Source organism: Monopterus albus, unplaced genomic scaffold, assembly GCF_001952655.1.
Source record: "Monopterus albus unplaced genomic scaffold, M_albus_1.0 scaffold27.1, whole genome shotgun sequence".
NCBI classification, from domain to species: domain Eukaryota; kingdom Metazoa; phylum Chordata; class Actinopteri; order Synbranchiformes; family Synbranchidae; genus Monopterus; species Monopterus albus.
This window is the reverse complement of record NW_018127907.1, coordinates 802185-818549: the sequence shown is the minus strand read 5'-3', so window position 1 is coordinate 818549 and position 16365 is coordinate 802185. Positions and strand designations below refer to the sequence as shown.

General features: G+C 41.9%; 1 protein-coding gene across 1 annotated transcript; it reads right to left on the bottom strand.

The window, feature by feature from the left end:
* Nucleotides 1-836: 836 nt before the first annotated feature.
* LOC109957472 (endothelin B receptor-like) lies at nucleotides 837-11891 on the bottom strand. Its single transcript, XM_020595362.1, has 8 exons — nucleotides 11721-11891; nucleotides 5575-6123; nucleotides 3321-3433; nucleotides 3025-3229; nucleotides 1939-2088; nucleotides 1709-1842; nucleotides 1476-1584; nucleotides 837-1388 (listed from the first exon to the last, which is right to left on the bottom strand). Exons 2-8 carry the CDS (start codon nucleotides 5959-5961, stop codon nucleotides 1248-1250), a joined length of 1239 nt encoding a protein of 412 aa, XP_020451018.1. The 5' UTR covers nucleotides 5962-6123; nucleotides 11721-11891; the 3' UTR covers nucleotides 837-1247.
* Nucleotides 11892-16365: the final 4474 nt, after the last annotated feature.

The following is a 16365-nucleotide window of genomic DNA, read 5'->3' as shown; positions in this document are numbered from 1 at the left end:
AGGAACCTTAAGTGCAGCAGACATTTTTTTTGTAACCTTGGCCAGATCTGTGCTTTGCCACAATTCTGTCTCTGAGCTCTTCAGGCAGTTCCTTTGACTTCATGATTCTCATTTGCTCTGACATGCACTGTGAGCTGTAGGGTCTTATATAGACAGGTGTGTGGCTTTTCCTAATCACGTCCAATCAGTATAATCAAACACAGCTGGACTCAAATGAAGGTGTAGAACCATCTCTGGGATGATCAGAAGAAATGGACAGCACCTAAGTTAAATATATGAGTGTCACAGCAAAGGGTCTGAATACTTATGACCATGTGATATTTCAGTTTTTCTTTTTTAATAAATCTGCAAAAATGTAAAAAATTCTGTGTTTTTCTGTCAATATGGGGTGCTGTGTGTACATTCATTTTCTACCGCTTAATCCCTGAACGGGGCCACTGGAGCCAATCCCAGCCGGCAATTAGGTGAAGGCTGGGTACACCCTGGTCAGGTCACCAATCCATCGCAGGGCTAACACAGAGACGAACAACCACACACACGCACTCCTATGGGCAATTTAGAGACACCAATCAACCTAAGCTGCATGTCTTTGGACTGTGGGAGGAAGCTGGAGTACCCGGAGAGAACCCACGCAAGCACGGGGAGAACATGCAAACTCCACACAGAAAGGTCCCGGGTGGGGCCCGAACCCAGAACCTTCTCGCTGTGAGGCAACGGTGCTAACCACTGCGCCACCGTGCTGTCCCGTGTGTACATTAATGAGGAAAAAAATGAACTTAAATGATTTTAGCATATGGCTGCAATATAACAAAGAGTGAAAAATTTAAGGGGGTCTGATTATTTTCTGTACCCACTGTATGTGAAGCACTGAGGCTAAATATAATCACAAGTCTGCAATCTGAATGTAAGTAACACTAGATAGATTTACATACAGTATGGTTTGAATGAACGTCCTCTATAAATGTAATTACCACAATGACCCCACTGCGAGACTTTCAGTCCGCTATACAAGCCTCAGTGTTGGCGCATCTGCAGATTTATGAAGTCTTGGTTTCATTCATCAGGGTAGAATGATTCTTTCAGTCTGCTGCGAGTCCTCTAGAAGTGACTTCTAGCTCGTTCCATTCTTTCCTCTTCACTTGGATCTGATCACTGGTCTGTTGGCAATTACGATGCTGTTTCTCCAAAATGGGAGCTGATGGGGATTTGGCAGAAGAGATATGTGAGGAGCGCCTGTGTGTGTGTTTTTATGAAGAGCTTGTGTATTTCTGACTGGAGCGGGAGCTAGAACGGTCTAGTCCATTCCCATGACAAGAGACTTTCCAGCGTCCTCCTGAACCTTGCTTGTCAAGGGGAGATGTTTTGTAGCACCAGCAGCACAGGCAAGACTACAACACAAGAACACACAGTTTCAGTTTGTTGACTTTGCTTTGTAGTGATACCATTATTTTTAGCACCATTGTGTTTTCTCCTACCTGGAAACAGTTTTTAAACTTCTGGCTGACAAAGTAAAGGGCAATTGGGTTAATGCAGGAGTTTAAGGAGGCCATGTTGATGCCAATGTAATCCATCACTAACAGGAAGCTGGCAGGGGAGAGGGCAACATTTATAGTAAAGATTACAGGAAGTCACACAACAGAGAACAATGGGTTTTCATGAAGTCAGCAGTGTACTGTATATGCATCCCCTTCTGTGTCTGCAAGCCTACCTCAGCAGTTCACAACGGGTGGGGTCACTTTGGTCATCGATTGTTTTCTTCAGAATACGGCTCAGATGAAGGGGGAGCCAGCAGAGAGCAAAAATTAGCACCAGGCAGAACACCGTCTTTGCTACTTCCCTCCGCTACACCAAACACACAAAGACAAAAATTCATAGCTACTGCTGAGTACCGGCAAGTCTTACAGTTCACGGTTACACACCAGACCTCTGCATGAATACCTGTTTCATGTGGTCATTGAGCGCAATGCGCATGCCTTTTTTTTGACTGAGCATCTCACAGGACATGAGTGTGTAGAAGAATCCTGTGCAGGCCAGTGGGAAGCAGAAGTAGAAACCAAACAGCCACCAGTCTTTAACTTCCTGGTAGAACTGGGAAAAGAAACAACAAGTGCACACTTAGACTAAATTATACTGGGAGGTGGTCTTGAGGCTTCACTATACCAAAACACTTTTATATTATAAACTCTGTTACTGTTTTTTTTCACCCACAAATATATTCACAGAATTATCCTGCCAGAACAAACATTGTACAAAGATTTAAAGTTGAAATATGCATGCTTTTCATAACTCTTGCCCTAAAACTTTTGACCACTTTTGGAAATGTTACGTGAAACTAAGATATAGGATTTCCTATAGACAAAAACCATCTATGATAATACAGACAATGAAATATACGTTACTCATAAAACTAAATGCTCATCAAGTTTCAAGATTGATATAAGATATATTTTAGCACTATTGGTAAAAGCCAGAGCCAGTTTGAATCTTTAAATTGTATTGGTACTTTTTGAATAATGCCCTTGTATAGTGTCACAATGATTTTTTTTTTTTATAACTGCTGGAAATAGCCATGGCCAGAGGCATTATGTTTTCAGGTTGTACACCCGTCCCATTCTTGTAAATACAATATCTCAGGAACTCCTTGAGGGAACAACTTGAAATTAGGCACAAATGTCCATTTGGACGTAAGGATGAACTAATTAGATTTTGGTGGTCAAAGGTCAGTAGTTTATACATTTTTACCTCCGCCAAGGAGGTTATGTTTTTGGTTCCGCTCGTCTGTGTGTGTGTGTGTGTGTGTGTGTGTGTGTGTGTGTGTTGGTTTGCAGGATTATAGACAAACAGCTGGATGAATCATCAGCATACTTGTACATACTTGTAATAAATTACCAATAATAAAACTAACAAACCCCATTATTCATACTTGTAACGTTTTTAAATTGTAATGTTGTTACTTATACTTCCGTAAAGAATCTGAGTAATTTTGCCATCACTGCTAATTCTGCAGATCTTCTCATGCCCTACCGTCATAAAGCTGGTGGTCTGCTCTGGATGCAGCATGCAGACCCGTAGCTTGTCGCCCCTGTATGACAGTTCAAACATGTTGAAGGCCACTGCCTCTGGGACTGCCAGCACCACAGCAACCAGCCAGATCAGAGTTACCTCCACTGCTTTCCACAGTGGGATCCCAATCCCCTTCACCCTGCTCCATGATATCACCGCATGGTAGCTACACACACAACATACAAACACAGACATGTGCACTAGCTACTTTCAGCACTAATGTTTGTCCTGTGTGTGAGGAGTGTAGGTGTACTCACCGGTCAATACTGAGGGCACACAGGCTGAGGACGGTGATTCCCACTGACGCTTTCTGAATGAATGGTATCAGCTTACAGATGTACACGCCAAATGGCCAGTCCATAGCTATTAGCTGCAGGAAAAAGTCAGTGGCATGTAAGTAAACACATCGACAGAACTGTGAGATTCATTTAAAGGTACTGTTACAGTACCTCAGCAGCTAAAGCCCAAACCAACAGCCATGCTGCCTTCTCCCGGTTCAACAACTGGACAATGGGCCACATTCACCAAAAGTTCTTAAGAGCAAATTTGCTTATAAAACCCATTTGCAAAGTTTTCACAAGGATTCTGGTGTTCCCCGTTGTTTTCCTATCTGGGATTTGTAAGAACAGCATTGACACACATGCTGACATTTGTCTGAAATAACTGGTTATTTAGTTACTTCAGTTATATAATATTATAGCCCCAAATCTGAAAAGGTTGGGACGGTATGTAAAATCAAAATTTAAATTGAAAATTGCGATATGTAAATCATCTGTGTCCTGTATTACACTGAAAACAATACAGCAGCACATTATTTGATGTGATACCTCAATTTTAGTCTTTGTTCTCAATAATCACTCACTTCAATCCTGATGCCTGCAACACATTCCAAAAACAGTTAGGACGGTTGCATTTCAGGGCCAGTAATGAGGTGAGGTGAGGAGGCAACCATGATCTGGTACAAAAGTGGCATCCAGGAAATGGTCTCGGGTTTAGATTAAAGTCATATTAAATTATGCACAGGGTCTGTAGCCTAATAAACTAAATTAATTTAAAGTCATGATTTTGCATTTTGTATTAAATGCCTGAATTGTTGGATTGTGCTTTTATGTCATGCAAATGCCACATCTTAACATTTTACACTGAACAAAAACAGACATTCAGTTGATCTGTTGGCTTAAGTTTAAAGCCGGATTTGGATACAAAAAGATTTCCCAAGCTTTAAACATCCCAAGGAGCACTGTGCAAGCGATAATATTGAAATGGAAGGAGTATCAGACCACTGCAAATCTACCAAGACCTGGCCGTCCCTCTAAACTTTCAGCTCATACAAGGAGAAGACTGATCAGAGATGCAGCCAAGAGGCCCATGATCACTCTGGATGAACTGCAGAGATCTACAGCTGAGGTGGGAGACTCTGTCCATAGGACAACAATCAGTCGTATACTGCACAAATCTGGCCTTTATGGAAGAGTGGCAAGAAGAAAGCCATTTCTTAAAGATATCCATAAAAAGTGTCGTTTAAAGTTTGCCACAAGCCACCTGGGAGACACACCAAACATGTGGAAGAAGGTGCTCTGGTCAGATGAAACCAAAATCGAACTTTTTGGCAACAATGCAAAATGTTATGTTTGGCGTAAAAGCAACACAGCTCATCACCCTGAACACACCATCCCCACTGTCAAACATGGTGGTGGCAGCATCCTGGTTTGGGCCTGCTTTTCTTCAGCAGGGACAGGGAAGATGGTTAAAATTGATGGGAAGATGGATGGAGCCAAATACAGGACCATTCTGGAAGGAAACCTGATGGTGTCTGCAAAAGACCTGAGACTGGGATGGAGATTTGTCTTCCAACAAGACAATGATCCAAAACATAAAGCAAAATCTACATTGGAATGGTTCACAAATAAACATATCCAGGTGTTAGAATGGCCAAGTCAAAGTCCAGACCTGAATCCAATCGAGAATCTGTGGGAAGAACTGAAAACTGCTGTTCACAAACGCTCTCTATCCAACCTCACTGAGCTCGAGCTGTTTTGCAAGGCGGAATGGGCAAAAATTTCAGTCTCTTGATGTGCAAAACTGATAGAGACATACCCCAAGTGACTTACAGCTGTAATCGCAGCAAAAGGTGGCGCTACAAAGTATTAACTTAAGGGGGCTGAATAATTTTGCACGGCCAATTTTTCAGTTTTTTATTTGTTAGAAAAGTTTGAAATATCCAATAAATTTCGTTCTACTTCATGATTGTGTCCCACTTGTTGTTGATTCTTCACAAAAAATTACAGTTTTATATCTTTATGTTTGAAGCCTGAAATGTGGCAAAAGGTCGCAAAGTTCAAGGGGGCCGAATACTTTCGCAAGGCACTGTACCACCATTATGAAACGTTATCATTCATAAAGCTGAGTTTTTGAACTACAGACCTGTCACAGATCAGTCACATTCAACAAACAGGCAAACACCCTAGAAATGAATGTAAACAGACAAACAAAAAGGACAAATGCAGTTACCTTATACACAGTGATGGGGAGGGTGATGGTGATATAAAGCAGGTCGCCCAGTGCCAGGCTGCCAATCAGGACATTCGGGCCATTTCTCATACACTTGTTCTTGTATATGATCCTGAGCAGTGTTGAGTTGCCAATGATCCCCACCACAAAAATCAGGCAGGACACGACAGTGTTCACGTACTTGAAAGCCTGTTTGATCTCCAAGCGCTTTATACACATCGTGGGCATGGAGCCCTGCGGCTGGCCTGGCTGTGGGGGCGTAAACGGGATGGAAGCATTGGCCTTAGGGGGTTCTGAAGCTTCAAGCTCGCCCTGGGAGTTGCGGACAACCCGAGAGGCTCCGACCTCCCCAATCAGGAGACACAGCAGAACGGCCAGAGCCCTCATCCTTGCACGGGCCTCACACTCACACAGAAAAATGTTTTGCTCACTCGAAGGTACACACACAGCAGTCCAGACTCAATGGCATTCACACACTCACATGCATATTCCCACATGGGGCCTTGCTCCAGGTCTTGCAGCGTGGGTCTGAGTCCAAGCTTCTTTGTCCTGCAGAGAAAGTAGATGAAACATCATGTTACACACATATACACACACAAAAAAAGCTTGTTTGGCAAAACAAAGCTATGGGCTTTCCAAGACACATGCTGAGGTGAAAGATTCAAGCATCCCAGCAACTATTAAATGAATTCAGAGAAAATTTTGTACAGCTATTTATGATTCCCAGATTATGAATCCTACTGGCTTTGGTGACCTCCTGACTTTGGAATCACCATGAGGTGGACATTTCTTATCATTAGTGAAAGAGCACAACAGCTATTGCATTGAATGTCATAACATTTTGTACAGATATCCAGGGTGCCCAGAATATGAATCCAAAGCAATCTGGAGATCCCATGACTTCTTCTTTAGTGTCATCTGCAGATCAAAACTATCACTTATCCTGTGAAATTTCTCAGCAAATGCACTGGCATACATTTTTGTACACACATTCATAGTCCCTAGATGATAAATTCTACTGACTTTTATGATCCCTTGACTTTTTATCTACCACTATCATTGGGCTGTTGGATAAATTGCCATAAAATTTCATACAGACATTAATATCACCCTTGGTATGAATTGTAAATGACTTCTTGTGCCAGCATCAGGTCAAAATTTCTATTTCTCCAATACTTTGGTCTGTGACCAGATACTGTACTTATAAAATGAATGACATTTCCATCGGCCTGATCTGTAGTTGGTGTTTACTGCTAATCAACAAATGTTAGCATGCTAATGCACTAACCTACAATGTGTTAGCATTTAGCTCAAAGCACCACTGTGCCTAGGTACAGCCACACAGAGCTGCTAGCATGGCTAAAGACTTCTTTGACTAAAGACTCTTTGACAGGCAATGCTCATGTAAATATTCAAAAACCGATAAAACAATTTACAGTGCCTTGCGAAAGTATTCGGCCCCCTTGAACTTTGCGACCTTTTGCCACATTTCAGGCTTCAAACATAAAGATATAAAACTGTAATTTTTTGTGAAGAATCAACAACAAGTGGGACACAATCATGAAGTGGAACGAAATTTCCACCTGTGTGTAATCAAGTCTCCGTATAAATGCACCTGCACTGTGATAGTCTCAGAGGTCCGTTTAAAGCGCAGAGAGCATCATGAAGAACAAGGAACACACCAGGCAGGTCCGAGATACTGTTGTGGAGAAGTTTAAAGCCGGATTTGGATACAAAAAGATTTCCCAAGCTTTAAACATCCCAAGGAGCACTGTGCAAGCGATAATATTGAAATGGAAGGAGTATCAGACCACTGCAAATCTACCAAGACCTGGCCGTCCCTCTAAACTTTCAGCTCATCCAAGGAGAAGACTGATCAGAGATGCAGCCAAGAGGCCCATGATCACTCTGGATGAACTGCAGAGATCTACAGCTGAGGTGGGAGACTCTGTCCATAGGACAACAATCAGTCGTATACTGCACAAATCTGGCCTTTATGGAAGAGTGGCAAGAAGAAAGCCATTTCTTAAAGATATCCATAAAAAGTGTCGTTTAAAGTTTGCCACAAGCCACCTGGGAGACACCCCAAACATGTGGAAGAAGGTGCTCTGGTCAGATGAAACCAAAATCGACCTTTTTGGCAACAATGCAAAACGTTATGTGAACACACCATCCCCACTGTCAAACATGGTGGTGGCAGCATCATGGTTTGGGCCTGCTTTTCTTCAGCAGGGACAGGGAAGGTGGTTAAAATTGATGGGAAGATGGATGGAGCCAAATACAGGACCATTCTGGAAGGAAACCTGATGGAGTCTGCAAAAGACCTGAGACTGGGATGGAGATTTGTCTTCCAACAAGACAATGATCCAAAACATAAAGCAAAATCTACAATGGAATGGTTCACAAATAAACATATCCAGGTGTTAGAATGGCCAAGTCAAAGTCCAGACCTGAATCCAATTGAGAATCTGTGGAAAGAACTGAAAACTGCTGTTCACAAATGCTCTCCATCCAACCTCACTGAGCTTGAGCTGTTTTGCAAGGAGGAATGGGCAAAAATTTCAGTCTCTCGATGTGCAAAACTGATAGAGACATACCCCAAGCGACTTACAGCTGTAATCGCAGCAAAAGGTGGCGCTACCAAGTATTAACTTAAGGGGGCTGAATAATTTTGCACGCCCAATTTTTCAGTTTTTTATTTGTTAAAAAAGTTTGAAATATCCAATAAATTTCGTTCCACTTCATGATTGTGTCCCACTTGTTGTTGATTCTTCACAAAAAATTACAGTTTTATATCTTTATGTTTGAAACCTGAAATGTGGCAAAAGGTCGCAAAGTTCAAGGGGGCCAAATACTTTCGCAAGGCACTGTAAATTTAAACAGATTGAGCTTAAACCTCTTCAGGAAGCAAATTGTTCCTGAATTATCAGGTGTTAAAATCCTTTCAGTTTTGGATACATTAATTAGCGTGGCAGCATTAACAGCACAATATATGTCATTAGTGAAAACATGCTCGTATAATGTAAAAGTAGTATATAATAAAGGACGGGGAAGGTGCAAAAACATTAAACAGAAAAACTGAGTCATGATAAGCTTACACCTTATTTCCAAAACAGTTTGGATGCTGTGTAAAATGTGAATAAAAACTGAATGCAATGACTTGCAAATCATTAAAGACATATTTAATTGAAAATAGTACAAAGACAGTGTATCACATGCTGCTGCTGAGAAATTTAATTATTTGAACAATATATGCATGCTCATTCTAAACTGATTTCAACAAGGCTTTTCAAAAACACTGAGACAGTGGGTATGTTTACCACTCTGTTGCATCAAGCGTTCTGTTAACAGCTGTATGTGTTTGGGGAATGGGAAGATAAATTGATTTAGTTTTGAAAACAAAATGTTTTCCCATGCTTGCTTGATAAGAGTTTCAGCTGCTCAGGCCAGTTTAGCACCTGGACTCTTTTTAAGGAGCAATGCTGTTGAAATGTACAGACTGTGATTTGGTATTGTCTTGCTATAAAGGCTAAAGTCTTTATAGCAAGACAATACTATGTGCTTGTTGATATTTGTGACTTTGGTGAAGATCAGATCACATTTCATGACCAACTTATGGAGAAAACCAGAAAATTGCAAACAGTGCCATTACTTTTTTCTTGCGACTGTAAATAGTTGTGTGTGTGTGTTAATAATAAAAGGCGGCACCATGGGATTGTACGGTTGTGCACAAAAAGGCCAATTCTGTCTCCGGCTTCATTCAGCCTATGTTACAATGTATTTGAAAATTTGGAAAATGTAATATCTTATATTTGTATTGTTACCAAATGAGTATAGGATAAAAGGGGTTAAAAAAAAGTCGTTTCATTTTTATTTAAACAACGCCCCAAATTTTTGGAAACACAGCTGTAGGTCAGCTGAGGAACAGTTTTTCTGTGTGCTTTTGTGTGCACAGCAGAGAAATGTCTTTGTCTCACAGAGGACCCTAGTTGGGCTCTGACCCTCTCAAGAATCATGTGTAGCCTCCAGAAAGCCCTGGGGCTTCTCTCATGATAAATGGCCTGATTGACAAAGGCAGCAATATCTGTAGAGACATGCTACCAGGGTGCAAAGTCTCTCTCTCTTGGTCTCTCTCTCACATACACACAAACTCTGTGTTTCTGAGTGGACATGTAAACAACATGGTATGAACAGGCAAAGGGCTGTGGACTTTAGCTTGTTTATGATCACAGCTAAGATTATGCTTACATTTACACCAAACATACACGCACACATTTTTTTAGGAGTACACTGTTTCAAACACCTCCACAGCTGCAGCTGGCTGAAAAACACAGAAGTTCATTCTGTTCATACAAAGATACAAAATCACATGGATGAACTCACATATCACAAGAAATCAGTCTGGAAAAATTTGGCCATTGTCTACACAGAGCCCCTCTAACAACTTAATAACCCCACTGTGTTGTCCTCATTAGGCCATGTTAGAGCAGGAGTCTCTGATCTAACTGGAAAGCTGGGTTTTAATTGGGTTGAGCCTCTTAATCTAATACATTTTGCCTCTGACCTTTAGCTCAGGTTGCCAATCTTAATAAGAAAGAGGTGGAAAACTGGCAAGTGGTGCAGTAAAACTGCCAAAAAGTGCAAAAAAAACCCCACCGAAATGCAGGAACAAACTGGTACTGAAAGAGCCAAGACTGACAGTTTGATCTACTGTACCATTTAGAAGAACAATAGGAGGAACAAGGAAACACAAAGACAGGGGAGGGGCAAGGGGGAGGGAAAAGAGTGAAAGCTGCTGCTGAGACGACAGGGGTCAACCTGAAGAGACAGTAACAGACAAGGGCACATGGTCTTATACTTGTATTGTGCTTTTCTATGCATTCCACCATACTCAAAGTGCTTTCACACTATTTGCCCATTCACACTCCCTAGTACACACACATCACACACCAGTGGGTCAGTCAGTGGGAGCAACTTGAGTTTCAGTATCTTGCTCAAGGACACTTCAACATGTGAAGTGGAGAAGCCAGGAATCAAACCAGTAGCTCAATGCAGGAGACAATGTGTAGCTTTAACTGTCTTTAATTTGGACAAACTGAGAAATAGACTTCAGGTATTTCACTTTATTTCCAAATAGATGCAATTTTGTGTACATCCCTTAATATTTAAAATAAACTGACAACAAATAACAAATCTGTTAACTCAACCCAACTCACCGAAACTCAACTTTACTGTCTCCAAAAGGGAAAATTCATTGTATAGCCAGATTAAAAACAAACAACCCCACCCCATAAGACATTAACATAATCAAAAGAAAAAGCTATATATATATAAAACAGAGCTGGATGGATAATTTTATACTCACACTAAAACTACATTATTATCTTAATTGAAAACCACATTGATTTCCTGACACTTGTCATATTTTTTCATTTGTTCTAGTATGTGTCACATGCATAAATCTGTAAGAAATCCTGTCTCTGTGAAGGGTTCAATGTTTGTGATAAACCAATGTCACAGAGCCATTGGTTCAGTTCTGTGGTTACCTCTGAGCTTGTAGCTTTATGATGTTGTGTTGCAAGGTGTTCCTTTTATTTTGTCTAGTTTGGAATAACAGGAACACCTTATACTCCGAACAGGAATGCTCCATGCAAGTAAAATCAGAACGTCACAATAAGATGGGAGAGGATAAAGGTGGACAACTCAAACTGAAAAATATCAGCGGGGTTTCAGCTCCACTGCACAAAAATACATGGCTGTGCCAGTTAAAATGTATAGGCCCATTTTATATTCTTTGTCTAAGTGTCAAATATAGTTTTCTGCCAGTTCCTTGCAGTGTATTGTCTCCGTCACGAAAAGATCCATAGGATAAAGCTGAACATATTGAGGGCAGCAATGTAGCGCCCTGAGAGCGCAGCACCAGCATATTTGAGGCCATTCAGTCCAAAACACTCAACAACACATTTGACACGCAAACTCGCAATTACTGAAAACTCTAAGACGCACGAAAAGACAGTTATTAAAGTAGAGAGATAGCTGCGGTCGAGGATACTGATGCACAGAGTCAAACCACTGCTTTACTACAGGAATTCCACTAAACCGAGATCATGACATTGTCATTTTAAGCTTAAATATCCTGGACTTACAGTGCAGTGCAGTCAAGGCCATGGTCTCCCAGCAGTGTTGCGCTCACCGGTTTGACGTTTCTTGGATAATTACGATTTGTTAGTGAGTTCCAGCAGTGAAAGTTATCGGTGTGTCCGGCCGTGCGTCAGGAGCCACCACTCCCTGCTCCGTCTGCGCTCTGAGCTACCGAAGGGCAAAGCGAGGATTTATAGCCACAAGCCGGGAGGCTGCAGAAACAGCCAATCACGTCCCAGACACGAGCATCCTTTCCTCTGCACAGAGAAGACACAACAGAAACGCACGCATAAACTTTTTAAAAATATATATCCATATTTTTTCTTCCTGAAGATGTGCAACTCTTCTCCAGTTTCAGGGCTTAATATGAATTAAATCTCTTATTGGCTATTTGGCGGATGGCGTGCACATAGAGTGGGAAGATGTAAGAGGAGGCGTCCTCTCTCCTCCCTGAGGTGCTGCGAATCTTTTATTGAAAAAATAGCATTTTTAACAATTTATTGCCTATATTGTTGATTAATTTGCTGAAAAGGGGTGACTAAGCGGCCTAATGAAAAACGTTAACACTGAAAGCATATACTTCTGTACTTTGTTAAGTAAGAGTGCCAGTGCAGGACTTTTAGGAGTTTTCCCCTGTGAGTGTTTTGCAGCTTTTGACTGAGTAAAGAGTTTGAAGGCATGCAAGTGATAACGGCACAGTGGTGCTCACAGTGACATCTGCTGCAGTATATGGCACAATTTTTAGTTTTTCTTATATTTTCCTTCAGTGTTGTTGCAAGTGTTGTAATGGTCAGTGTATTCAAAAGTTACACACACTCACTGTCCAGAACCTTTCATATCTCAGTGCTTGTAACTTGGTCATAAGCAAACCCGCACATGTGCAAAGAGTACAAATGCTAAAAACAGAAACTATCTCTTAGACCAATCTGCCCTTCATTCATTACAACATCACCTGGAGAGCAGTGCTGTATTGAGCTGAGAAGAGATAAAGTGTGCAACTATGTGCATAATGGTGATAATGCCTGCTAATATGAGACTGCTAATGACAATAATGATGCACCAGGAATAGTTGCCTCCCAAAAATAGAGCAGGAGATGGGTGTCATTACACAGACTCCACAGAAAGATCCTTTGTTTTGTGTGTGTGTGTGTGTGTGTGTGTGTGCCTGAGAAACAGAGGACATGCCGTTGTCCTGGTGAATTCTAGTCTATGTGCCACAGTTGGATAGTTACTGTAAACCTTTTCCTGGTGTGTAAACCATTCTTCATCCTTACTTTTAATTTCACAATATGCTTTGATAGAACTCAAGGAAGCGATTTTTTTTTTAACTCAAAAAGTGTCAGTGATTGAAAAGGCTGACAGGGAAACACAGAATCATGTCTCCATTGAACTACTGTAACAGCTAAAGACCAAGGCAGGGCTCCATCTTCAAGCTGATGACCAGTGGGAGCAAACATTTCTGGGATAGGATGCTTCTTTCTGTGCCACATGGCTCCTGGGGCACACACATGTGCTCCTCAGACTTGTAAAGACTCTCTGTTTCTGGCACCCCCCTAACCCTCAATATTTTTAAAATCTTTCTGGGAAGAATAAAAAAAAACTCTCATTACTGGAACATTTCTATCACTTCATTTATTCCTCAGTGACATACCCATTATTGGTCATTTTTTCTGGAAACCTTACAACCCCACAACTCATTCTTTTCAGTTATAATGTGAGCAATCAAACTTCAGCATAGAGTTCTCCATCCTTTTTTCAAACAAGACACAATTTAAGTCACAAAAAGAATGTTTCTTGTTTCTTTAGCATCTATTTACATCAGCTTGACATCTTCAACTCTTGAGTTTCTTTCAAAAAAAAAAATCCGCACTGTTGTTCGGTATTATAATAGCTGCACTAGTACGACAAATGGAAATGCTAAATGTTTTGTCTCAGCCCTCGCCTTCCCTCTTTTTACTCCTGTTCTGTCCTGTTCTGATCTCACTCACCTGCATTCCATCAGAGTAATTAACCACTTTGTGTTTAAGCCAGCCCTGTACAGCCACTCACTGCCAGATTGTAAGACAACTGCTCCTAGAGACTCTTCAGTCAACTCATCTGCTCCGTCATTGCCCAGATTCTCAGCCCCTTACTGACCTATTTCCATCCTGAATGTTTATTCTGCTTGCTTCCCGCTTGGATCTTCAGTCTTACTCATTGATTATAAATACTTATCTGGCTCTTATCACCGGACACCGTCTTTGCCAGCTCCCAAACAGGTCATCATTATGCATCTCACTGATAAGACTGGGATCTCTTACCTGATTCTAACTGGTAAGGTTTTTGTTCCCTTTCCTGCAATCCTGTCAGTTCCAGCCAAAAGAATGCTTACCAGACTGGATCCTGCACGTGTCCTCCTGCTAAGAGGTTTACCAGTTTCAAACTTGCAATCCTGAATGTTCCTGAAAGAAAATACCTACCTGAAGACTACTTGCTGTGTTATCCACTGTATCCCCAGTAATGACCTCAGATGTTCTGTGCTCTTGTTAAGTTACTCCCCTGGTGTTTTCCCTGGAAGGTTTTCACAAGATTCAGTAATTAATTGACTGTTGGTTCCATTAATTTTGTCTCTGGCATCATAACTACCTCCTAGATTCAGTTACTATTTACCGACTGGTTTCAGTCATTTAGTGCCTCCAGCCTGTTTGTTGTTTCCTGTAAAACTCTGGACCTACTGTATGCAAATGGCAGAAATGCATACACCTCTGCCCCCCTCCTCCCTCTAGGTCGCTCTGACCACAACCTTGTCCACCTGCTTCCTGTGTATACTCCAGTGGTGAAAAAGGTATCACCGCAGGTAAGAGTAGTGAAGGTATGGACAGAGGAGGCAATTGAACAGCTGAGAGACTGTTTTAACACCACAAACTGGGACACCCTCTGTAGTCCTCATGGTGAGGACATAGACGGCCTCACACACTATATTTCAGATTACATAAATTTCTGTGTGGAAAATACGGTGCCATCCAGAAGAGTACGGTGTTTTCCCAATAACAAGCCGTGGGTGAGCCCCGAGTTAAAGGCATTGCTGAATGAGAAGAAGAGGGCTTTCCTCTCAGGGGACAAGGAGGAGCTGAGCAGAGTGCAGCGGGAACTAAAGTACTTGATCCAGAGGTGCAGGGCTAGCTACAGGAAGAAGCTGGAGCAGAGCATGGAAAAGAACAACGTATGCGAGGTGTGGAAAAGACTGAAACACATCTCGGGTCACGTCAGACTTCAAGTACAACTCTCACCAGTGTCATCTACAAAAGTTCTCAGACGACACTGCTATTGTTGGATGTGTATCTGGGGGGGACGAGGGGGAATACAGGGGGGTTGTTACTGACTTTGTGGAGTGGTGTGAGAAAAATCACCTGGTCCTGAACACCAGCAAGACAAAGGAGATGGTGACTGACCCCCGGCGGAAATCACCAGTACTCACGCCGGTGAGCTTGCAGGGCTCAGATATTGAGATTGTGGACACCTTTAAATACCTGGGTGTCCACCTCAACAATAAACTGGATTGGACCAACAACACAGACGCCCTGTACAGGAAGGGCCAGAGCTGCCTCCACTTGTTGAGGAGACTGAGGTCCTTCAGGGTGCGCGGGGCACTCCTTTGGACATTTTATGATACTGTAGTGGCATCTGCAGTTTTTTACACTGTTGTGGGTTGGGCAGGAGGAAGCACAGTCAGGGACAGAAAGAGCCTAAACAAGCTGGTTAAGAGAGCTGGGTCTGTCCTGGACTGCTCTCTGGATTCCATCGAGAAGGTGGCGGACAGAAGGATGCTGGTAAAACTAACATCCATCATGCATAACCCCTCCCATCCCCTGCACCACACAGTGGTGGCTCTGAACAGTTCTTTTAGCATGAGACTGTTACACCCCCAGTATAAGAAGGATTGTTACCGCAGGCCATTCCTCCCCACAGCCATCAAACTGTACAACACATCACTGCAGTGATAAGATAGGTGAAATTATGAGAGACTATGTAATAATCTACTGAGGTGCAATATTCAGCTCTAGGGGTGAAATGCATTGTAAATAGGCTAAAGTGTTATATCTTGTTCCTGATCTCTCGCAAATACTGTACATTGCCTTGCTTTAGGGTAATTCCTCAGAGATCCTTATGGCTGAAACACAAGTTTCTTTCCTCCATTGTGGGATTAATTGTGAGTAACATTCGATTGTTCTTGATTTCCTGGTTGTTTTCTTGATTCCTCTCAATACTATTTTTTTTGTCTTGCTCCTAGGTATCTTTTTTGACTTGTGTCTTAGGGACAAACTGTGGGAGGTCTATTCTTGTTCTTGATTGTCTCTGAAATACTATATTTTTGTTAGGTTTTTCGGGTACCTGGATCTTGTTTTCTCAAGATATGTGTGGGGTGTTTATTCTTATGGTGTCATGTTGTTTTGTCCTTTACTGCTGCTGGAACCCTGGAATTTCCTCACTGTGCGATCAATACAGTTCTACCTACCTACCTACCTACCTAAAAGTTGTTACACAAATCTCACTTGTTGTCTGCTATTTTGTGCCTAGCGCCATTAAATCATTCTGTCTGTTTGGTCTGCATCTGGGTTCTCCACTGACTGTTCAAAACAGTTCATCGTTTTTCACCCACCTCATCTCGAG

Excerpts from the sequence above, each read along its gene's own strand:
- LOC109957472 (XM_020595362.1), bottom strand. The coding sequence starts at position 5,961 with ATGAGGGCTCTGGCCGTTCTGCTGTGTCTCCTGATTGGGGAGGTCGGA. Across the intron at positions 3,434-5,574 it reads TCCCCATCACTGTGTATAAG|CTAATAGCTATGGACTGGCC; the intron begins GTAACTGCATTT and ends TTTTTCCTGCAG. Across the intron at positions 1,843-1,938 it reads TCAATGACCACATGAAACAG|CGGAGGGAAGTAGCAAAGAC; the intron begins GTATTCATGCAG and ends TGTTTGGTGTAG.